The sequence below is a fragment of the Podarcis cretensis genome (genome assembly GCF_951804945.1).
Source record: "Podarcis cretensis genome assembly, chromosome: 2".
Taxonomy (NCBI): Eukaryota; Metazoa; Chordata; class Lepidosauria; order Squamata; family Lacertidae; genus Podarcis; species Podarcis cretensis.
The window spans coordinates 78,291,995-78,317,278 of NC_137171.1; the positions used below are offsets into that span (position 1 = coordinate 78,291,995).

At 40.3% G+C, this 25,284-nt stretch overlaps 1 protein-coding gene across 1 annotated transcript in view; it reads left to right on the forward strand.

The window, feature by feature from the left end:
- Positions 1-25,284, forward strand: part of SLC6A11 (solute carrier family 6 member 11) — a 95,910-nt gene that overhangs the window by 34,109 nt on the left and 36,517 nt on the right. Inside the window, exon 7 of the mRNA XM_079967293.1 lies at positions 11,765-11,899. Coding sequence (XP_079823419.1) covers positions 11,765-11,899 — 135 coding nt within the window. The remainder of the gene's footprint in view (positions 1-11,764; positions 11,900-25,284) is intronic.

Below are 25,284 nucleotides of genomic sequence, written 5' to 3' on the forward strand. Positions count from 1 at the left end.
TCTTTTCTATGAAAAGCTGGCTGTCACATATCGCAAAATGTTTGCTTCAAAATAGTTTATGTGTCAATGCAAGGCGCATCTGCATGAGAGCAGTGTGGGGGGCACTTTTATTTTTATTGCATTTATTTGATGCTTATTATATAAAATGTCTCAAAGCAACTTACAATTGCAAGCTCCTTAAATCCGTTATTTTAATCATGCTGGCATCCTTTTGGATTGTTTGTTACTTTAACATCTCAAATAAAATTATTATTAATGTGGCCTTTAAAAAATGGATTCCTGAACTGGTGCCTGAACTGGTTTGACTCCCCGCCCCCCGGTAATAGTCTGGGTCTGAAAGTTTTGTACACTGGACTTTATGAATACTAGGTGATTGAAGTATTAATTTGTCAAGACTTTTAATTTAATTTGCAGTACAAGCTGTTGCTTGTCTACTCAGTAGTAAGCCCTATTGAATTCAGTGGGGCTTACACTTAGGAAAGTGTGCATAGGACCTTTGTGCATACTGCTCTTATAGATTTTGCGGCTTTAGTGTAATTTTTTAACTTGGTTTATTTGGATCTGAAATTTTATAAATGTTGGGAATTTAATTGAAGGACAGGGTATACATCACTTTAATAAATAGTTTTTTAAAAAAATGGCCACCCACTTCACTTAGAATCCTTACTTTCTAAGTGACCTTTCCTGAACATGGTGTCTTCTAGATGTTTTGGACTAAAATTCCCATTCTCCCTGGCCATCACAGGTGGAGGGACCAGTTTGAAGAAGACTGATCTAAGGTTATTCTTGCTAAAAAAAAAAAATGTATACCAAATACTAGACTGGTTCACACATCACAGTGAGCTACAGTAAAAAAGGAAAGGGGGCTTGCTATGCTGGTACAAGCTTATTGGTTGCTCCTGTTTTGCTTTGCTTTGCTCTGCCTGGAGTAAGGAGAAGCAAAAGCCTTAGCTTAGCATTGCATATGAGAAGTGGACATGCTTTATTACTCTCTGAAGAAACTACTTAAATGAATAGTTGATTAAAGCCTGAAATACTACGTCATACAACCAAAACTAGCCATGATTCTGCAATGGAGGAATCATTTTATTGTGCTGTCAGAGTAGTGTTAAGCCTTCATTCAGATGTAGTGGGGAGATGCTTATCATAAGTATTTAAACAATCAAATGACCATTGCACAGTGTTGCTAGCTCTGAAAGAAACTCATCATGCAAGAAAAAAAAAGTTTTTGATTCTGTAAATTGGCCTTTTGAAATACCGTCATTATGGTTTACTGATGTGAAAAAAGCTTCAAAACATGGAATTGTAACCTAATCTTGCTTTTGCATTGTTCAGAGTCAACAGATTCTCCTTACGTATAGTTGTACTAGAATACATAATCAGTGGGAATGGAAAAGGTAACTTTTGCTTACTGAAAAGTAGCAATTTGTTCAAAATTCCATTGCTGTAGTTTCCAGTGAAGCTCATAAGTGCTGTGGTGTGTGTATGTGACTAGTATGTGTTAAAGTACATAGCTATGGTATGCCTTATTGAATCACAGAACTTTAAGAACATAAGTGGCTGCTTGATCAGGCTAAAGGCCTATCTAGTTCAGCATCCTGTTCTCATACTGGCCAACCAGATGTCTTTAGGAAACTAGTGAGCAGTACCTGAGTACAATAGCACTATCTCCATTTGGTATAGAAACGTGGGTGGTGCTGTAGTCTAAACCATTGAGCCTCTTGGGCTTGCCAGTCAGAAGGTCAGCGTTTCAAATCCACGTGACGGGGTGAGCTCCTATTGCTCTGTCCCTGTTTCTGCCAACCTAGCAGTTCGAAAGCATACCAGTGCAAGTCAATAAATAGGTTTTGCTGTGGCGGGAAGGTAAATGGCATTTCCATGCACTCTGGCACTCGTCACAGTGTCCCGTTGTGCCAGAAACGGTTTAGTCATGCTGGTCATATGACCTGGAAAGCTGTCTGTAGACAAACACCATCACCCTCAGCCTGAAAAGTGAGATGAGCGCCACACCCCATAGTCACCTTTGAGTAGATTTAACCATCCAGGGGTCCTTTACCTTTACTTTTTTACCATTTGGTATTCCCAGCAACTGGTAGGCAGAACTGTCTAGCATTCTCAAGACAGCTATCACTGTTTCCTAAAGCAGTTCCAACCAATCAGTGAAAAAGTTGGAAAGGTAAGAGTCATCATATGAACTGCAAAAAAAATTCTCTGTGAAAATTTGCCTTCCCCTATATGCTTCTGTCCACTGATGTTGTCTGGCAGAGTTTTTCACGTTTTCTTCTTTCATGAAAACCTTTGCACACTGACCAAGAAATATCTACTTGTTGCAGAGGATTCTGATGATTATTTTTGAGTGCGTATTCTGTTAGGCTGGGTGCTTTGGGACATAATATTCATGTCTTGCTAAACCATGTTTGTCAAGCTGAGATCTCAGCGGGTGCTAGGTGCATCATCAAAATTTGCAGCTACTTGGTTTGCTAATAAATCTAGACAGTTCATAATGCTGAAACATATTAAATCAAGGAGCATTTCACCAAAACTATTTTCTGGCTCAGGACATAAAACATTCTGCACATATGCTAAAAGGCAGGTTCTTTGTAGGCACATCCTCAAAGATTCATTAATATTAAACCCTCTTCATCAGTGCTATTTTTCTAGAAAAAGAGGTTCTGGAGCTCACCATGAACTTCTTCCTTATTCTCTTAGAATGGAAATAGTGCCCACCTGAGAAGTGCCAGAGCTGAGCTCTAGTAAGATCTTGCGGGGGGAGGGGACCCCGGTCTTCATCTGACCAGAATTATGAAGTTACATGAAATACCAAGCTAGTACATTGTTTTTGTGCCACATCTCCTGCTACGTGGACTTTCCAGATGCTTTGGATTTCTGCCATTTTTCTTATCCTGAAATGTTTTGAGCCAGAAAGTATTGCTCATTTCTGGAGATAGTAACATCTGGCAGTGGTGTATTCATCCTTTGACTGAAATTCTCAAACTGACAATAACATTACAAATTCATTTGGAACACTGAGAGTAAGATGCAGAAACCGGCAGTTCATCCTGCTGCTACTGGCAGACTTGCCAGCCACTTATCACCAATTTTTATTTTTTATTTTTTGCTTGTTTAGAGGAGAGTGAGGATAAGGAAGCTCTCATGCAGAGGTGAAGTTAAGCCAACCTAACATGTGGACATGTTCATAAAGTTAAGGAACAGTGCCCGTGTACCTTTCACCTTCTAACTCTAAAGTAATCTCATCAGAAGGAGTTAAGCTGTACTTGCCAGCAGTTAAGACTCAGTCAGTAGTTCCACACAGAAAATTTATTTTTTTCAATAGTAGACTGAATAAGGAGTTTAATGGATTCAATGAGGCATAAAGAAAAAGTGTAAAGGGACAGCAGAGGAAAATAAAAGAGAAAGATGTGCGAAAAAAGAAAGGAACTGGGGACCATTGTAAGTCTTTAGGAAAGGGAACTAGGCAGCAATGATTATATCTCCTGAAGTGTCTTTTGTTTCAGCTTGAAGCAATAGCAGAGAATAGTCCTTCATAGTGAGGCTTTAACATGCAGCCCAAGATTGATCTCTGTATTCAGAGGAAGAAAGTAGAACGTTCATGAGATGCATGCAGAGTTTTAGGCTTTCCTGCCTTTTCTCGTCAAAGTTTTAAAACACTGAAAAATGTTTTCTTCTTCTCTTAACACATTGGTGAGGATTTAAGGAAATATCAGAGCAGCTTGCTGCAGAAGTCTTTCTGCAGCACTGCAATGGTATTTCACATGCAACTGCAATCAGCATGGAATTGCAATAAAAACAATCTATTTAATCCCTCACCTCACATGGTTTTCTGTTGCAGATATCTTTAATTGGCACCGGAGACTAGATTAGGCTTCAGTCTAATAGACATGAAAAGGAATTCAGCTTCACCCTAAAAATTAAGCAGGATTTTTTGGGCTGTGACAATGCATATATTGAGGAACTTGAGGGTCATTCCCATGTGAGAGATAACGTAGGGTAGTTACAGATAGGTAGCCGTGTTGGTCTGCCATAGTCAAAACAAAATAAAAGAAAAAAAATTCCTTCCAGTAGCACCTTAAAGACCAACTAAGTTAGTTCTAGGTATGAGTTTTCGTGTGCATGCACACTTCTTCAGATACACTGAAACAGAAGTCACCAGACCCTTCTATATAGTGAGAAGGTGGGGAGGGGTATTACTCAGAAGGGTGGTGGGATTGGGTGACTGGCAGATAGCTGTGATGAGCCTGTTGACGACTCTTAAGGACTACAATAGGTCTTACAGGAAAAAGCAAGGGGTGAGAAGGTGAAAACGTAGGGTAGTTTTCAGTCTCAGTTATACAAGTGGCCTCATCACCTGAATTTAATATTTTCCTTTTTTACAATCAGAGCTTCTGATTTTTCCTCCACCCTGTCTATTTTTAAAAAGGTAGTACAGGGAAGCGGCTTAATAATACTAGGTAATTAAATGACTGATATAATAAAAAGACAAATATTTTTATGCACAACTACAGTGATTATTTCAGTGTTAATAGATTATGACTTGACATATTCAATCTGTATTACTCACATAAATCTCATACAAATGAAAATGTATGTGCAGATTATTAATTTTTTCTCATATAGTCAGAATCACATTTTAGCCACTTTAGATAAAAAGGGATGGCAGTGAAAAACTTTTGCAGACAATTTGAGTTTGCCAGTAGACTCTGTAAAGAGTTATGCAGAATAGCTGAATAACTTTTTGCATCTAAGGGAAAAAATAAAAAAATAAAATCTAAAAACCCAGCCTCATTTTGAAATTATGTTAAAACTTTGATGGCAGTTATGCAGCCTTTAATGTAATCCCAAATCTGACAACTGAGATGAATATCAGTCTTCATAACTGATTCCATTCACTCATACATTTTAAACATTGTTTTTTTCTGTTGTTGAATCCCCTCTTAATTTCACATAAAATATTTTTTAAGTCATTGCATAGGTCAAACATCTGAAGAATCCCAGTGGAAGGAATAAATAATTTAAATAACACTAGTAAAAACTCACGTGCATGTGTGTGTTGGTATGTGGTCAAACATCCCCTCAGGTGCCACTAAATTTAGATTTAAGCAGAATTTCTAAATGAGTATGGAGATTTCTAGTCAGGCAAATGTTCAAAGAATCTTGAGGAAAGCAAAATGTGTTTCAGTAAATCTGGGCAAAGTTCTCATGGCAGTTGTAAAACATTAAACCAAAATGCAACCATAATTGTTAAACTGCAGTGAGAAAAGTCTCACTGTAAGAGATTGGGGGCCTTCAGACATCCTTTTCTTTGCACGTTCATGATGATTCGTGCACTTTATGTTATTGGGATGGTCATTTGTCTTCCCATTTTTCAGTACTGTTTGCCCCTACAAAAGTTTTGGGGTGGTTATAATGTTTTGTTTCCAGTCGGTGCATATCCCTGCTGAAATCCTGTAACTTCTTATATCACAAATACTCTGGCTTTTTTTGTTGTTGTCACATGTTTGTTGTGCTATAGCCCCACTGGACAGCAATAATGTGGCAGCATTTGGGGTAGCACCAACAACTAATAAAGCAGAATTAGGTAAAGGGTAAAGGGGACCCCTGACCATTAGGTCCAGTCGTGACCGACTCTGGGGTTGCAGTGCTCATCTCGCTTTATTGGCCGAGGGAGCCGGCGTACAGCCTCCGGGTCATGTGGCCAGCATGACTAAGCAGCACACGGAAACGCCTTTTACCTTCCTGCCGGAGCAGTACCTATTTATCTAGTTGCACTTTGACTTGCTTGAGAACTGCTTGGTTGGCAGGAGCAGGGACTGAGTAACGGGAGCTCACCCTGTCATGGGGATTCGAACCGCCTACCTTCTGATCAGCAAGTTCTAGGCTCTGTGGTTTAACCCACAGTGCCACCCATGTCCCAAAAGCAGAATTAAACCACCACTAATGCACTGTTATTGTGTCAATAACATTTAGCAGAATATACCTATAAAATAGCATTCTGGAGGGGCCCATTTTTGCAAAAAAAATCTTGATTGGCTAACAAATAACATGGTGTACGCACAATACAAGTAAAGCAAAGGATTAAGGTTCACTACAGCCAACTCTTTTTTCTGATTCATCTTGAAGTTGTGGTGATATAGTGTGTGAACATTAAACTGACATGCTGTGTTGTAGCAGCAGCCTGGGAAATCTATTTTTAACTTTTCCAGCTAAATTCGCCATGCTGAGTGCTTCCTATTCTGTCTCAACAGGTTAAAGATAAACTGTATCGTTCCTCCTGAGGTTTGCCTTACTTCTGGACTGGCTCTCCAGAGTTAAGCTTGCTGCATTGCAAACTGTATATACTGTGATTTTCTGATCAGAAGTCTCAGTTTATGTAATGACTCAAACTTGCAGTCCAAACAGATAGGCTAGATATTTGTTTTGTTTTCTCAGCACACTGACATTGCTGGGGCATAGCAGTGATGTGGAGGAACTATTTTGAGCATTGGTATGCAAATTAATACACTAGGCAATTAGAGGCAATTAAAACAGGATCTAGTGTAATTAGAAACGATGTTGTCCTTGTTTTATTCAGAGAAGTTTGACATGTTGGAGAAAAGAAAAGAAAAAGTACAGGAAGCTTGCAATGGTTTTTGAGATGTACCCAGTAATAATAACAGCAACAAAGCTCCATAATGACGGTACACGTTAACTTAAGGTTCCAGGTCATTAAGTGGGGAATCAAAGGGCAGAAGTTGTATTTAAGGATGGGGATAGTACAACACTGAATGTTAATGCGTAGTATGCGTGACTCAAATTTAATGTATTGTAAATGGGAGCCAATGCACCCAAAATATTACCAGTAATCCTGCAGTGCAGACTAATATAAATGTACTGTTTAATTGATACTGCAAGCCCATCTCCATGCAAGGCTGGAGGGCAATTACAAGGGTGATCATCCATTTCTCTCCCAGGAAAAATTCTCTACATTTCCACAAAACCGCTCAGCCTTTGGAGTGGCTTTTGAGGCATCTCCTCTCATGGAGTGGAGTCAATCCAACCCCTTAGTCCTCTATAGAGCTAGTGATGATGAAACATGTGAGATGGTGACTAGAGCAACATTGGTAGAAAGCTCGGAATGAATCAGGCTGAACACAGGTTGGGGCCTATTTGAAGATCTGTTTTGTGGTAGTGTATGGAGCAAAATTATCCCCCCCCCCTGTCTCCATTGCATCAGCAAGGAGCTGTTCAGCAGAGCTCTTTCAAGTCTTCATGGGTCTTCTGTGGCTCAGGAGAGAATTTAGACCACTTGGCAGCCTGCTATGAACAATCGGCTTAGCACTTCGCTGACAAAATCAATCCTTTCTGACTTGGACACTATAGTTGATACAGGTCCAGTGAATTTAAACTTTGGTCTCTGCTTGCTGGATATGGGCTCAAGGATGTGGGCAAGATCCTTGGAAATATGAGAGCTACCATAGGTATACTAGAGCCTTGCTTTTATAGGCTCATCAAAAAGGCCATCGGGGGACTGGCTGAGATCCATTTCAATGTGGTTTCAGGCTTGGTTATGGGACAGAGATGGCTTTGGTCACCTTGGGGGAGTGGGACAGGGGAAGTGTGTCCCTGTAGGTTCTGCTGGACATTTCAGAAGCTTTCAATAGCATAGACCATGGTATCCTTCTGGACTGCCTTGCTGGGGTGGGACTTGGGATGAGACAGTGGCTCTGTTTCTCCTTGGAGGGATGAACCCAGAAGATGGTGCTGGGGACTCCTGTTTAATGCCTTTGCTGTTGACCTGTGGGGTCCCTCAGAGTTCTTTTCTGTTCCCCATGCTATTTAACATTTATATGAAACTGCTGGGAGGAGTTGTCTGAAGTTTCCGGGTTTAGTGTCACCAGTATGCTGAGAACACCCAGCTCTGTTTCTCCTTTCCACCTAAATCCATGGAAGCTCTTCTCAATTCTAAACTGCTGTCTAACATCAGTAATGGACTGGATGAGGGTGAACAAATGGCAAGACAGAGGTGCTCTTGGTCAATCAGAAGGTAAAACAGGGAAGAGGGATTCAACCTGTGCTGCATGGGGCAACACTCCCCATGAAGACACTGGTCTACAGTTTGGGCCTGCTCCTGGGTTCAGCCCTGAGCATGGATGCCCAAGTCTCTGCAGTGGCCAGAAGTGCATTTGCACAGTTAAAGTGTGCCTTCCGCCAGCAGGTGAAGGCCTTCTTATTCCAACCAGCTTTTTGGAATTTTAATGAAAGGGCTGGTGCGGTGATGTTTTTATTGTTTTATTGTCATGTTTTTAATTTTTTATATTTATAAATATTTATAATTCATTTTTTTAAAAAATAAAATAAATTCTCTGTATGTTTTTAAGCTGTTCGTATTTTATATGTAAGCCACTTACAGTCCCTGTCAGGGCAAAAGGTGGGGTATAAATATAATACTAATAATAATTTAAGGGCGCATGAATGTGCTGCCAGAAGACAGGGCGCATAAAGACTCTTCCATATTTAACATTCTAACTTTACAACACTTCAATGAAAGTTCTTTGTTTATACATTTGCTTCTGTTTATATAAATGCAGCTTTATTTGCAGTCTAAATTTAGCCTTGAACTTTCTTGTGTTTGATTTATGGATGAGTAGAAGAAAAATTCAGTGCAAATATATACAACTTGTAATCATTTTGCTTGGCATACTACAGTTAATGCAACTGTGGAAATGGCTTGACCTTTTGTTTTGGATAGTTTATGAAGGATGTAGATGGGATTTTTGGAGGTGTGGTATGTTCCTCCACCCTTGCCCTTATGGGCTGATAAGACCACCAAAGGAAGAATCATCAAGTGGGTAATGAGGGTGGCAAATTTTCTAAGGCTGGAGGTACCCTACAACTGTCTTACTGTTTTACTTTCCTGGCTTTGGGGATTTATTTATCCAATGAATTCAATATTGTAGAGTCGACATAACTGAGTTGCAAGTTTAACAATTTTTTAAAAATTGAATCTGCGCACACAGGCATACACAGCTTCAAAGAAAGCAAATATCGTATTTTTTGCTCTATAAGACTCACTTTTTCCCTCCTAAAAAGTAAGGGGAAATGTGTGTGCGTCTTATGGAGCGAATGCAGGCTGTGCAGCTATCCCAGAAGCCAGAACAGCAAGAGGGATCGCTGCTTTCGCTGTGCAGCGATCCCTCTTGTTGTTCTGGCTTCTGAGATTCAGAATATTTTTTTTCTTGTTTCCCTCCTCCAAAAACTAGGTGCGTCTTGTGGTCTGGTGCGTCTTATAGAGCGAAAAATACGGTAGTTTCTTACACTTCCAAACACATGTCAGTCTACTTGTGGAGATGGCCCATCAGCACAGTCCAACAGAGTTACCTAACATTAATGCAACATAATGGGCCACCAGAGTCCAAGCTAAAATTCCATCCCAAGCTTAACTTCCCAACCTCTTTTATGCGGTTTTTGGGTTTCCATATATGGTAACGATGGGCATGCCAGTATTCTCATTGGTGCCTATATATTCTGGACACATGCAGAGTGTGTTTTCAATTTGAATTCTAATTCTTACTTCCCTGTTCCCTAACATATTCCTGTTTTCCCATTTCTAGACAAGAACATATTGCCTAATCATTTACTCTTCATCGGTACATATAGACTTCTAACTGTAGCCTGATCTAACCATATTTCCTGCTGAAACCTGTGCCCATCGACTTCCTATTTAAAAATTTGCCCAGGCATAAATGCATCCATGTCAAAAATTATTTTTGCTTTTCTGTAATCACTTTTAGCTATTTTTCTGAGTTAAATCTTGGGTTAACTCTTTCTACTTATACCTTATTGAAGTATGATTGATACATATGTGTGCATGATATTTTAGCCATACGGTAATGATGCCTCATCTTGAATTTTACAAATAAGGATTAGTTGGTTCCATCTTAATCTGGGCCTGATTATGTAATGGGCTTGGTTGCTGTATTGACATTTATATGCCAAAAAATGGACAGAGAGAAATGTGTCCCTATAGATTCAACTGATTCCTCCAGTAGCTTTTGATACCATTGACTACCATATTCTTCTTGACCATAGATTAGACTGGGATGCACTGCTTCAATCTGGCTCCAGTCCTTCTTGAAGGGGCAGTTTCTAGCAGTGGTTGTGAGGGTCTCTTAGGTAAATTAGAATACCCCTGCTGAACAAGCCAAAGGCCCATCTAGTCAAGCACCCTGTTCTTGCAGACAACTAACTGCCTAAATGAAACCTGGGTGCAACAGCATTCTCCACACTTTTGATTTTGATTTACAGCAATGGTTATTCAGAGGCATGCTTGGGTCTGTGGGGTTCCTCAGGGTCCATCCTGTCCCCACAAGAAATTTAACATCTACCAAAAACTATGGGGGGAAAACCATCCATGGATATGGAGTGTCGTAGCACCAATATGTTGATAACATTCAGCTCTGCTTCTCCTTTCCATCACATTTTAGGGTGGCTTTTGAGGAGCTAAACTGATGTTTGAACTTAGTAATGGACTAGATTAGTGGTTCCCAACTAGCTCAGTACTGCGGACCCCCTATTTTTCAAAAGCCAAGGCATGGACCCCCTACTTTTGAAAATTTTGGTATCTCTGTGCTAGTTTTTGTTATGTGAATGTTGCCACAGACCCTTGGGTGGGTTATGCAAACCCTCTGGGGTTCACGGACCTGCAGTTGGGAACCTTTGGACTAGATGGAAGCAAATGCCTGTCTTTCCAGGCAAGACAAAGTTGAAGTAGATGAGTAGAATTGATCTGAAAATTGGAGTTCAGCCTATCTTGGGTGGGTACTATTTCCCTTGAAACTTTTGGTTCAGAGTCTGATAATACTCCTGAGTCTATCTGTGGACCTGGTGTTCAACTTAACTGCCTTCTCGGTTGCTACACCAAGGCTTTGGAACTTCCTCCCCTTAGATCAGCCTTTGTCAACACAATATCTTCCAGATGTTTTGGGCTATACCTCCCATCAGCTTGAGTCAGCTGGGACTGATGGAAATTGTACTCCAAACATCTGAAGAGTACCCGGTTGACAAAGGCCTGCCAAGGCCAATTTTGGGATAGTGGTAGTTCATGCTTTGGATATAGGTTTCAGTTTAATACCCAGCATCTCCAGGTCAGAGTATGAATAAGTTTTGTCTGAAACCCTGGAGAGCTGCTGCCAGTCAGCTCAATACTGAGCTGGATATATCAATAGTCTGACAGTATAAGACAGCTTCATTGATTTGAACCAAGCTCTCCAGATCTAGCTCCCTGGCAACTAAAGTCTAGCTACAAGCCTTCCATTGCCCAGAGAGCGCAGTGGGTCAGTGCATCTGGCTGTTAACCAGAAGATTGGTGGTTCAACCAACCAGGGATGACTGTGGGCAGAATTCCTGCACTAGATGGGTTGGACTAGATGAACTTCAGGGTCCCTTCCAACTCTACAATTCTATGATTCTATTATATACTGAATCATCATGAACATAAGAAAATTACATAAGAAGAACCCTGCTAGATCAGACTAAAGGCCTATCTAGTCCAACACATTTCCACAGGGCCAACCAGCAGCCTATGGGAAGTCCACAAGCAGGACATATAGGCAATATACCCCGCCTGCTGTTGATCTCCTGATAGACATCTGGATTAGTAAGGATACATAATATTATCCTCCATTTATGAACTGCAGCTGAGTACATTATTTTACATGTAACTTTTTGTTGCTAAAATAATGTGTTTTCTCCCACTTGTTCTTCATAGGTTGTATATGTAACAGCTACATTCCCTTACATCATGCTCTTGGTACTGCTGGTTCGAGGAGTAACACTACCTGGGGCAGCTGAAGGGATAAAATTCTACTTGTACCCTGACCTATCGCGACTTTCTGACCCACAGGTAGGAGCTAATAAAATGTAAACATCCAGTGCATTGTTGTTTTCCATCATGTACCCAAACTTTTGTCTTCTGTGTTTTTATTTCAGGTTGAAACAAGGGGCAAATCCCTATAGTTTCAACTAGATGTTAAGTAAGCAAAGCCAGTTTGGAAACATTTGTGCTGTGTTTAATTGTACCTAGAGATGTAAAAATTTCAGGAATTTTGAAACCATGAAAAGAATACCATTTCCTTTATTTTTTTCCAGGGAGAGGGGTGGATTTAGGAGAGATGTTTGGAATATATGCAATACATATTCTGTTATCAAACCAACACTGGTTTTACTGCTTCAATGCCATAAAATGTATTACTCATAACTTAATTAGCATATCAGATTGTACTGCTTGGCATATTAATGAAATTTACAGAGAAATCCTATATATATTTTCTTAAAAGCAAGACTCGCTTATTTTATATCTTGAACAACTGTTGCCATATTATATTTCTTTACTTTTTCAAGCAAATTGGTTTAAATCTTGGGTGGCTACTCCATGGCCCCATCAGTAGCTGCAGCTTTATTTCCCATTAGCCCCTGTCAGCATAGCCAATGTTCAGGGATGATGAGGGTCCAATAGCAGCTGGATGGAAGGCCACAGGTTCCCTACTCCTGAAATAGAGATGTGCTGCTTGACAGCACAGATGTTGTGGGCACGATCCAATATGCATCTGATAGTCAAGCAACCACATTAGTTAAACCACTCTAAATGTCAATAGTTTCACACACACACACACACACACACACACACACACACCATACTAAAATTAGTAGTAAAATGGAAGCATCCACACCACCTTTATTTCAAAGCAAAACAGGTTTAGAGACACTTTATTTCAGGCATGGGCAAACTCTGGCCCAGCAGATGTTTGGGACTACAATTCCCATCATCCCTAGCTAACAGGACCAGTGGTCAGGGATGTTGTAGTCCAAAACGTCTGGAGGCCTGGAGTTTGCCTGTGCCTGCTTTACTTGTTAATAAGTCCTGGGTAGCTCTTTCACTCTATTTTATCTAGATCTGGGCAAAACAACAACAACAAGACTTGTGATATTTGTGTTAGCACTCCCATCTTGATTATAGGCATAGCTGTCAACTTTTCCCTTTTCTTGCGAGGAATCCTATTCAGAATAAGGGTATTTCCCTTAAAAAATGGGAAACCTTGACAGCTATGATTATAGGCAGCCAGAGTCCAGTAGGTAATTGCAAGTACTTCATATTGTAGTTTCAGTGAATGTTAAGGCACAGTGGGTGAGGTTAGAATCTGTAGCAAGACAAAAACTTAATCAACTCCAGCATTCAGCATAAAAGAGCAGACTTATTTAAAACAGTATAAAACAATGGAGAGAAAATACAAAGCTGTGATTTGAAAACAACAACCTAACTATATAATTTCTAGGGCAGGCTTAACAAAGTAACTTCAGCTGTCATGAAAAACAGCCTGTGTCATCCCAGGCAATTTGTAGCAGGCATTCCAAAAAGTGATAGAACCATTGTTGGGAAACTGCACTTTTTATCTGTTGATATTCAGGTGAGGGGCTTGATTGTGTGGACACAAGGATCCACTCAGATAGGATTCTGGCTGGGTCAGATTCTGCACAAAAGCACAGAGGGCAATACCTAACATACTGTTTAAAGCCCCTGGAAGAGGCTTTAATTTGTGTAAACCTGAGGACACGTTTCTAATTTGGATTTGGCAAAGTACATCCTGTGTGGATGCTTGCTTTTGAAATCATGGAGATAGGACTCTGGGCAGAAAAGCAGCATTCTGAAAAGAAAGGGGTGCTGGGCTTTGGGTTTTAGTTACAAAGCACTTGCTTATTAGAAGATTCTGGATTCCATTCAACAACTGAGCATTTGGTATACTTTCCACCACTTGTCAGAAAAGGACTTAAAAGGGAGCCGGGAAATGAAGGCCATTGAAAGTGATTTATTTTATCAAGGCTGATGTCTTAATAACTGTAAGACTTCATCAAACATAAAGTTTATGGTGGAATTAGACGGAGTCAAATAAATAAAAGAGGTGTTTGTCACTCTTCATTTCTTAAAGTAGCTGCCTGAGTCTAGTGGCAACTCCTCTTTCGAGTTTCGAGGAGTTTTGGGGGAAATGGTGGTGTAAGTTTTTTTTTAATAATTGGATTTGTATGGAATTGGTGACTAATTTAATGCTATTTCCCCCCTTTTTCTCTGTGATAGGGTTTCTGTTGTATTGTTTTCTGTTGTTATTTATGTAAACCATCCTAGGGCTTCCTGGCAAAGGGAGGTATAGACAACTCTGAAATAAACAATTAATAAAATAAACAGTGAACATGTCATCAAAAGTACATTCTAAGGTAATATAGCAATTCCCCCAAACCTTTCCTCTAGTACTTCTGAAGTTGTTAAAATGTACAAATTTCATTTGGCAAACTCTTGATAGATACGATCCTGTGTTTTAAGCATTTGTATGAATCATTCTCTTGTTCAAGCAGTCAGAACTTTTGAAAAGCAAGACTTTTTTCAAATCTCCTTTGCATGTCTCACTCTTTCTCTTCTTCCACATTTTCCCATTCAATAAGATGTTGCTAATATTCTGATATAGGACCTTGAAAAGGAGGGTTGCATTTGAAATCTTTATCACAATTTTTGTTTACTTTTAAAGTCAGCATCACACCTACATTTAAGCATAGGCTAATTACATTAGTAACTTTATTTTGCCAAATTATGTATTTTAGCAGTTTCAGAAGCACTAGGGTAGAAGCTTTGGGAATTGCTATTTTTGTTTTTATTTTGGGGTATACAGGAGGGCTGTCAGTTTTAATTGGTTTCAGTGTGAGATTAATCAAGTCAAGCTTTCATTTATTAATTGATGGAGGTCTGTTTTAATTGGTGAGGGCAATTTTTAATTGGTTGGGCTATGAGTAAAGGGTATCCTTGGATTTTTGAGGCTATTTTTTTACTGTGTTGGAAAAGAAACTATTCAAGATTGCCATTCTTCAAAGAATGAGGAGGTGGCTTTTGTGAGTTATCTTACAGTTATTCCAGTGTCTCAAAGACATCATTCTATTGAGATTTTGGTAATATGGATTTTTATTTAAATATAATTTGTTGTTCAATTAATTGGTTAAAAGGCACATGCTGTACAAACTGAACATGGTTTAATTGGTTGACAGTCTTGTGTGGACCATTTTTTTGTTAGAGTTTTATGGACAGATAGTGCTTTTGCTTTTCTGCTTTTACTGTCATTATTGCTATGGTCATTTGTTGTTAACAGCCTTGAACCTTTTGAGGAAAGGTGAAACAGATTTAAAAAACAACAATGCAAAACAGTAAAAAGTTTTTTCAGAGTCCAAGCAACATTTCACAGTGACCCAAACAATCTTATGCTGCCCTCATATTATATACCATTTCAGAGACCTAAACTTGTTAAGAAGGCGGGGGGATTAAATGACAGGGTTGCTATATAGTCAAGACAGTAAATTAACTAATGCATTTCTGTACCATACTAGAAAGCATTCAGTTTTTGGATATCAGATTGCCACAACTTCCACCATTACAGTCACCAGCAAGTCATAAGGCTATACACACTTCACTGAAATAAAATTAATATGGTTTGCATGTACTTTTTTTATAAAAAGTACAAAAATTGGAATCTCTGGACTTTCATATCTCTTTCCTGTTTACAACCTGAGACAATTCTACATTTATTCTCAATTTGTAACAGAATCCTACCTGCACCCTACCTGCACTTTAATCCTTGCTATGATTGCATATTCCTTCCTTGCTGGTATAGAGATATGAACACACTGGATCAAAAGGGTTCCCTTCTATAAATGAAAGAAGGGGCCTTTCCATGAAGGGAAATGGATCCTTTGGAAGCTTTGGTTTACAGAAGTGTGGGGAATGGTTTTCACTTATTTCTTTTCCTGCTAGAGTCACCCCCCCACACACACACCTAGGCCATTTCTCATACTGTTCTAGAGGTTTCCCAACACTCTGAAGCAGATATTCAGGGGACACAGGTAGGGAAGTATGAAATTAGTAGTGTCCATTGTGTCGCTTGTTCATTGTAAAGCGAGCTGGTTTTTTTCTGCCGCCATTCCATTTCCACCCATTACATAGCTATCCATCCTGCTGTTTGCTATGGTCTGCATCATTTTATTGTGAAATATAGCTGTATTACACTATAATTTACAGTTCAGTTGCCTTCCCAGTATATTCCCTTTCAAAGTTTAGTGAATTTCCAGAGAGGCAAACTCAACCAACAGCCTTGTGGCATCGCTCATCACAAAGCCATCTATGGCTACAAACCTAACCATGTCTATTCAGAAGCAAGTCCCATTGAGGTCAGAGAAGCTTACTACCAGATGGGTGGGGTTAGTATTGAAGCCACTCTCACTACCTTGATTTCACAATTCTGTATAAATCTGTCATCCTATCTCATTTCCCTTCCTCAGACATCAGGGAGGGACAGTTTCATTATAAGGCAATATAACTGTAGCAGGGGGTTGGAGAAGTAAAGAAATTTTAAACTTAATTTTACTTTAAAAATACATAATTGGTGTGGTAAAGGTAAAGGGACCCCTGACAGTTAGGTGCAGTCGTGGCCAACTCTGGGGTTGCGGCACCCATCTCGCTTTACTGGCCAAGGAAGCCGGCGTACAGCTTCTGGGTCATGTGGCCAGGATGACTAAGCCACTTCTGGCGAACCAGAGCAGCGCACGGAAACACCGTTTCCCTTCCCACTGGAGCGGTACCTATTTATCTACTTGGACTTCGTGCTTTCGAACTGCTAGGTGGGCAGGAGCTGGGACCGAGTAATGGGAGCTCACCCCGTCATAGGGATTTGAGGCTCTGTGGTTTAACCCACAGCTCCACCTACTGGTGTGGTAAAAAATGGTTGAATCTAGACAGTTCTCCCCACTTTTACAAAGAGGTTGGAACTAATGGAGGAGCACAGATAAAATTCACAGGTAGCAATAGACACCACTACTTTCCACCTGGAAAGAGCAATAATGAGTTATGTATTCCATTGTTGTTTTTTTAAAAAAATCACAATAGGAAGCAAATTAAGGCTGAAATTCTAACCCCAGTTACTGGTGAGTAAGCCTCACTGAATTCAGTGGGATTTTCTTCTGAATAGGCATGGTTAGGACTGCAGTGCATATAGACTGCCTTTGGCAACACACAGCACTTCAGAAATATGAAAAGCAAAGAGTCACCTGTATACATCAGTGACTTTCTCACACCTTGGCAGCCCCTTTATCAGCCAAAAACAAATACCTTGCATTATTCACTCCCCTGTGTGTTCTCTTTCAAAGTAAATGAAGCAGCTAGCCTCTCATCAATTAGCCATCTCACCACAGGGTTCTAAACCTCTATTGATCTTCATTGTAGCAGTCTGGGGAAACATCAAGCGAAGTGACATGTCAAAAAGTGTGACATTAATTATGTATAATTTATGGACTTAAAAGAAAACCAAAGCCTGCTGTGGATGAATGTGGATTGCAATCTCTTAAATTCCAGTCCTGAACACTGAGTGAACATGCAGGTGGAATTTCCATATGTCTTTCTGTTTAGCCTGGAATTTTCTGACATCCCTAGACACAGAGGAACCAGAGCCTGAAAGTGCCTCAGTTCTGTGAGTGTGTGAAATGCATAATCAGTAAAACATAGAAGCCAGACATATTTCCTAGAAGCAAGGTTGGAAGAAAGAGGAAATGGAGGCATGATGTTACTAGGGGATAAAAGATACTGTTGGTCTGCTCTGGTATCTTTTCCTCTCTTGCTCCCACCAGACCTTAAGGCGGTGCTTAACAGGGCAGTGCTCAAGCCTTCCTAGAAATCATCTTGGAGCCCCTTCCTCTTCCAGAGGCCTGATATAGTAGCATAGATGACAGGAGAAGATGGCATCCCACCAGGTTTCAGTAATGCCTATTAGGTCATATTTGCCATTATATATTAAGAGCAATTCATCTTACTTGTTTCCCATACTCTGTGGGTTAGTATAGAGACAACCGAAATAGCAAGTCATTCCCTCCAGCTGCTTCCTTCTTGTAGTTTCCTGCCCTTTTAGCAGGTTTCTGCAGCACCACCTCAGTTTCTTGTGCATCAATTAGGCTATTATCCCCAGTACCAAGTGTTCCACTGTCATTTGTAATATTGTCTCCCTCCCCCTTTGATCCAAAAGGAGCTCCCAGTCTGAATCCGGGCCCTGTACCAATTTCTTGCTGAAAAATACCCCACTCTACATAGTTCTCTGCTGCTTAAGGTACTGTTTGCCATAAAACATATTCAGGGCAACTTATACTAGGGAGGGCCTCATCTCAATGGAATGCTGGCTCAAGATCCCAATCTAAATCAGGAGCACATTCCAGTTGGGAGCCCTATAGCTCTTTCCCCCTACTCTGCAAAAAAAGTTGACAGTTTAAACAGGTAGTCCTTCTGATATTGGTGGGCCAAGTCATTGAAGGCATTATATGCCATTTTATCATCTTAAATTGGTAGTGAATTAGCAATCAGTGCAAATTCGCATAAAATGTGTCTGGTCAGAGACATCCAAGAGCAGCCTTGCCATTGTATTTTGCAGTAATTGCAGCTTCCAAACGGTATTCAAGGGCAGCTCCATGTAGAGCACATTGAAATAGTTCCAGACTGGAAATTACGCAGACCAAATATTATTGTAGCCAAGCTATAGCTATCCAGAAATGGCTGTATGTGCAGATAGTTTTCTTCAAGGGAGTAGCTTGAATCTAAGTGTGAGCATTGGACTCTCTGCAAATGTGAGGATATGTGTTTTCCCGCTTTGGAAATTATAAGTTGAGTACATTCTCGTGTTGTCTTAGCCACTTTATTTACATTAAAATAATATTCTTTTAAAAACACAAAAAACACAATTTAAATCAACATCCCAATCTTTTGAAAGCAGCATTGCCACCTTGAGGCAAAGATGTGTTAAAACACAGACCAAATGAAAAGGACATAAAGCACATTTCAATTTCACTTTAAAAGGGGGGAATGAGCTGCTACTGCTGCTAACAACAACAACAACAATATTGCCACCTGCCCTTCGCCATAAGGTCCCAAGATGGGTTACATTTTTTTAAAAAAGGTAAAGGGTATTTTGGAAAGGGTGAAATTCCATATATAGCTGCTTCTTCTTTGGCGATCACTTGTAGCTAAGATTGTCTTCCATGAACATGGTCTTAACAGTGAGTCTGTAAGTGACTGTGGAAGCCAATTCTGGATCCACACATCCTTCCAAAGTGGGGACATAGGTTTCCAGGTGGGGAGTTGATCATGGTGAAGATTTGCCATACAGCTAATTAGGGTGTGAATGTGGGGAATGAGGTCTACCTGTGCAATTATACTTTCCCCGGTGTGCTCCTGAATCCTATTCTGGGGCTTTCCCCACCCTCCACACCAGATTTAGAGGGGCACCAGGGGGGAGACAGGGGACCTTGTTCTGTGCACACAACTTAGTTAAATGCTGCCCTAAACAACTTCACCCCAGATTACCATACTGAAGCTATAAAGAGACAGTGCCTGACACACCTCTGTAGCAAGGGTGTTCCACAGTTTTGTGGGCATTGTATAGAAGACTGTCTCATGAGCCCTCTCACCTCATACTGCCAAAGAAGATGTCACCATAAGAATTGTCTCTCCTCCTGTAGATTGCCATGTTATGACCAGCAGAAAGAGCAGAAGGAACTCTTGCAGGTATTTGGGGCCCAAGTCATTTAGGGCTTTAAACCCCAAGGTGAGCACCTTGAATCGGGCTTGGAAGGGAATAGGCAGTTCGTATAAGTGCTTTAGGAGGTGTTACGCTTGTCCTGACAAGTTGTCCCACCCAGGACAGGAGTGCCACATTGTTCACTAGTTGCACTATAATAATAATAATAATAATAATAATAATAATAATAATAATAATAATAAATTTATTATTTATACCCCGCCCATCTGGCTGAGTTTCCCCAGCCACTCTGAGCAGCTCCCAATCAAGTGTTAAAAACAATACAGCATTAAATATTAAAAGCTTCCCTAAACAGGACTGCCTTCAGATGTCTTTTAAAGATAGGATAGCTGCTTATTTCCTTCACATCTGAAGGGAGGGTGCTCCACAGGGCGGGCACCACTACCAAGAAGGCCCTCTGTCTAGTTCCCTGTAACCTCACTTCTTGCAATGAGGGAACTGCCAGAAGGCCCTCGACACTGGATCTCAGTGTCCGGGCTGAATGATGGGGGTGGAGACGCTCCTTCAGGTATACAGGACCGTGGCCATTTAGGGCTTTAAAGGTCAGCACCAACACTTTGAATTGTGCTCAGAAACGCACTGGGAGCCAATGCAGATCTCTCAGGACTGGTGTTATGTGGTCTGTGTAGACTAGACAGCCCCGTATAGAGGGCATTGCAATAATCCAATCTGAAGGTTATCAGAGCATGGAATACAACGGTCAAATCATTACTGTTAAGAAAGGGCCATTGCTTGCATACCAGCTGAAGTTGGAAATAGGCACTCCTAGCCATCAAGTTCACTTGGCCTCAAGCGACAACAGTGTCTCAAAGAATACCTCCAAGGTATGCACCTGTTCCTTCCAGTGGGAGTAAAACTCCACCCAAAACAGGCCATCTCTGCACCTCATGGACCTGACAACTCTGCCCACATAGCACCTCTGTCTTATCTGAATTCAGCTTTGTGACCTACACACCTGTTTTCTTAGATAAGAATGGTAACAACAATCTAATTCAGCTAAGCATTTTCTCTTGGTTAGTTTGCCTTACTGAGATAGAGGACAGTAAGGACCTATTGTTACTAACCCAGAAGTATGTAGGATGTGTATCTTGCATACTTCATACTCCTAGGAGGAGGAAAACTCCTATGCTGGGCAACAGTCTCTCCAGATGTTTTTAAATGCCAGCTGAAAATGTTACCAGGGCACTCATGTGGAAACTGGGAGTGAGAGATTTCTTGTAACGCCTTAAATATAAAAGTTCTTTCTGTGTTAAATAACCAATTGCTTGTGACAGAGGAAGGTTGCTTTATTGGAATTTCTTGTTAATTCCTTAGTAGCACTCAAAGTAAGAGCACTCATAGAGTGGTGCATGCCTCTTTTGCCAACATAAGAGTGCATGGTGCATTTAATACTGTGCTTTCACTGGCACCCCTTGATGGAGTTTTCCATTTCATTTAATGTTGCATCTTGTCACTCAGAGATTTTCCTCTACTGATTTTTCTCCAAATGCAGCCTGTACATAGAATATTATTTGACAATTTCCCCAAACCTGGATAATCAAACATAATTATCTGCTGCAGTCTCTCTGCTGTTCATCTGACTTATAGACACATTGCAGTTATAGCTTCTTCAAGCATAACAGCTCATTACTATACATGTGTACTCAAAAGTAACTCTTGTTAAATGGGATGAGGTTTACTCACAGGTAAATGGGTAAGGGATTGTTCCTCAGTCAGCTCTTGTCTGAAGTCTCAGGTGCAGAAGTGGTTCCAAATTTATATCTTACATACTTATTCTCAACCACATCCTTCTGATCCAAGGTCGCACAATTATAACATACTAGGTATTGCTGTTTGGCTTTCTCTACATTCTCCTTTTCAAGCTTGGCATAGCAAGTGAATGGGGAAATATGCTGGTCCATTTGTGATTTCTTCCATGCTGCCCTATGTTGGTATCATTTTATAATATAGGAACAGTGGTTTATTGCCAGGGTATATTTTGATACAGCTTTATTACTTAGAACCACAACCATTATCCTTAGTGCATGATGTGCTGGTATCCTATACCAGATTAGTGGAGCTATAGCTGGCTGGACATATCTGTCCTATAATACTCTCCTCCAATTTCACATCACTACTTATTAAAAAAGGGAAGATAATTTTCTTTACAATACTCTGACAGTTATTTCTTCAAAAGAGCCTTTTACAGTTTTATTGCCCTTGCATAATCTCCCACATATATTCATTAAGCCAGAACAGACATAAGGCTGACAAATGGTTAATGATGGTTAAGATATCAAGATCAGGCTGTGGGATCATGCACTCCTTGTCACTCCATGACCTCTTTCATGCCTCTCCATTTCTGCCTGACCACATCAGTTGTAGCTAAAGCTTAAAGTGGCACTGTCCTGAACCCATGGTCAATGTAATTGTTATAGCTAAATGTAAATGGGTAAGGCTGGCGAATTGGTGTGTGTGTGTGTGTGTGTGTGTGTGTGTGTGAGAGAGAGAGAGAGAGAGAGAGAGAGAGAGAGAGAGAGAGCAATTTTTGTGAGTGAGGCCAAGGGTGCAGAGGAGGGAGCATAGAACTGCTCCAACTGCGCTGGCCCAATTCAAAGTGCTAGTTTTGACCTATAAAGTCTTAAACAGCTCAGGACCGCAATTCCTCAAGGACCTCATCTTTCCATATGAACCTATCTGGACCCTAAGATCATCTTCTGAGGCCCTCCTTTGTGTGCCTCCTCCTCGAGAGTTCCTGAGGGTGGCAACATGAGAATGGGCCTTCTCTGCAGTGGCTCCCCATCTGTGGAATGCTCTCCCTGGCACCTTCATTATACACCTTTAGGCGCCAGGCAAAGACATTCCTTTTCAACCACGCCTTTGGTTGATTTGATTTACATCCTATGCCCTTTTAAAATGTGGTGGGGTTTTTTTGGGGGGGCGGGTATTGGGTTGTTTTTATTTTGATTATGTATTTTGTGGTTTTATATTTTGATTTTATTTTGTGAACCACCCTGAGACCTGCAGGCATAGGGTGGTATATAAATTCAAACAACAACAACAACAATAACAACTGCTTCAAATCTTGAACAAAATCACCAGCTTCCTGTCCATATCACCTCATAATCTCTCCCGAAGTAATGCATCTCTTTTTTATAATTCAGAATGGCCTGCAAATTACCAAATAGGATAATTATGATGAATTATCACATAAAAATATCAAAAATAAAAGTATCATAATAATAATAAGTGTTAGATTTATCCCATACAGTATTTCCATGCATGAGTCCCCGTTAGATCTGTATTGTCTATGTTATGAAAAGCCTTCATTTAGTTAGTTGCTATATTTTATTTATTTGGATCCCACCACAGTGCTGTGGTTTCTGGGCTTGTAATTATTTCTGTAAATAAAATCAATACACTAAGTCTGCATTCTTGTGTCATTAATTCGTACTGAGACACATTGAACTCAATGGGATTTACTAAACACACATAAGCTAAGTCTGCATAGCAGGAATGTATACAGTACTTGTATGCATATAACCTATTCAAATGTCATCAACTGGCTAATCACTACTGTTAAATGACTTGTCCAGGATTTAAAAAGATCCTGTTATGTCACAGACAGACAAATTCTGTATTTGGCCATATACTATAGCTTCACATTTTAGTCTATAAGATTAAAAAGTGATTAGTGATTTTGTCTGTCCCCCCAATTAAACACCTCATATTTAGGGATTTAGGAACAGGAAGTGTTAGTGTAATAAATAATTACTGGAATGTTTGTGTCTGGATAGAAGTGAGGTAAATGGTAACATCTTCTGACAGGTGAAATAATGTATTGTTTCCTCAGATGTGAAGTCTTAGTTTGTTGGGGCAAAGCAGCCAATGAACGTTTACCTCTTCAGCAGCTCATTCAAATAATTAGAAATAATTTTAGTTTAGAAAGATGCTAAAGTGATATTAACAAAAGAGCATGTGGCTCTTATCACAATGAGAATGAAAGTAACAAGAACAGTGAACAATGCCAAAGCTGAAGAAAGCGCATTGGCATTAATGAGCCAGAGAAAAGGGAAAGGATTAGAGGGAATGCAGGTACCTACTACACAATATGACTGCAGCTTTTTAGTCAATGCTTGAAGGTAGAAGGCAGATAGGAATGAAAAGAAGTAATTACTAAGAGAAATGACTCATGGCTCGCAGAAATGTGTGGTTTACTCATAAAATGTTATCACATGATTAATCTGCAGCTAGGGGACTGAAATGCCAAGTATCTAAAAGATTGAAGTCTATGACTTTTGCCAATGAGGCTTCTTTCTGTTATCTTTTGCACATCCACAGAAGAGCAGAAACGGTTTTTGTTGAAATTCTGCTGCCCCAATAATGAATTAAGCAGTACTAACAGAGGCCCTTGAAAGTGTGCAAGTCATTAGAAGCTATGAGCCCTTAACCCAGTATTATTAGGTATCCACATCTGGTTCCACGAGTCCAATGGATACCTGTAGATTGGAATGGCCCATTGAAATCCATTAGAGCTATGGCCAAGAGACACAGGCAGACTTGTCCCATGTATAGGCATTAGACTTGTGGAATTTTGCACAGTCAGTCTTCTGTTTACTTTAGCCTGTCCAAAGTTGACATTGCTGCTTTTGGGTGAATAGCAAGAGAATTTTTACTGTTGGACCACAGGAATTGGCAGCTCGAGACATGCTGAGATGAAAGATGTTCCTTGTGGTCAAAATCCCAATGCTGACTGACAGAACATTAATAGCAAGAAGGCTTGGAGATTGCAATAAAGATAGAATCCCATGAAGATAGTCTTGGGATTCTGTCTCTGTCATACCACTGGAAGGCAAGCTGATGAAGTTTGGGGAAAGTTCTAGGGTAAGTGGCAATGAGCCCTCTTTCCTTCTACAAGTTGAAAGCTCTGTAGTTGTTCTAGCATTGGGGTAGCATCCCACAAAGAGATGGGGCAGAGAGGAGTGGCCCAGTTGCTAATGTGATCTGCTTGCACTGTTAGCAGACATGCTTTTGTTTGAGTTGTTAAAAGGTGTGTAAAGCGAAGCGAGCTAAATAGAGGGCAAGCATGATTCCCTGCTAGTTTCCTGGTGTGCAGAAACACTGCAAACAGCATGGGAAATAAATGGGAATACAGCTGATTCAACACCCTCCCCTCCAGAGCAGGTCCAGGCCCTCCCTCCCTCATATGTGTGTATGGACAAACAAACAGGATGAATATTTCAAAGGAAAGCCTTGGAAGAGACAACTAGTTGCTGCCATCCTAAGTATGCTGGCATCCAGACTATGGATCCCTTTGCTCCCCCTCCTTTGATTTGATTAAGTTATTGTATTGTACTGGTTCTTTATGATTTGTAAAATGTCTGTGGGTAGGAGGCAAAATACTTTGTGCACCAGCGTGGGCAGCAAGGAATTAACATTGGAGAGGCTTGTGGAATTAACAATGGAGAGGAATAAAACAGAGGTAATATAGCTACTAAAATGCATAGTGCAGTTACAAGAGCTAAAGTATTTAGAATATTAGAATTAGAATATAATTAGAATTAGAATATGCAGCTGCTAAGTTAGTGTCATTCAAACATGAATATGTAATGGGTATTCCTAATAGCTCCGGTGGCATCCATCT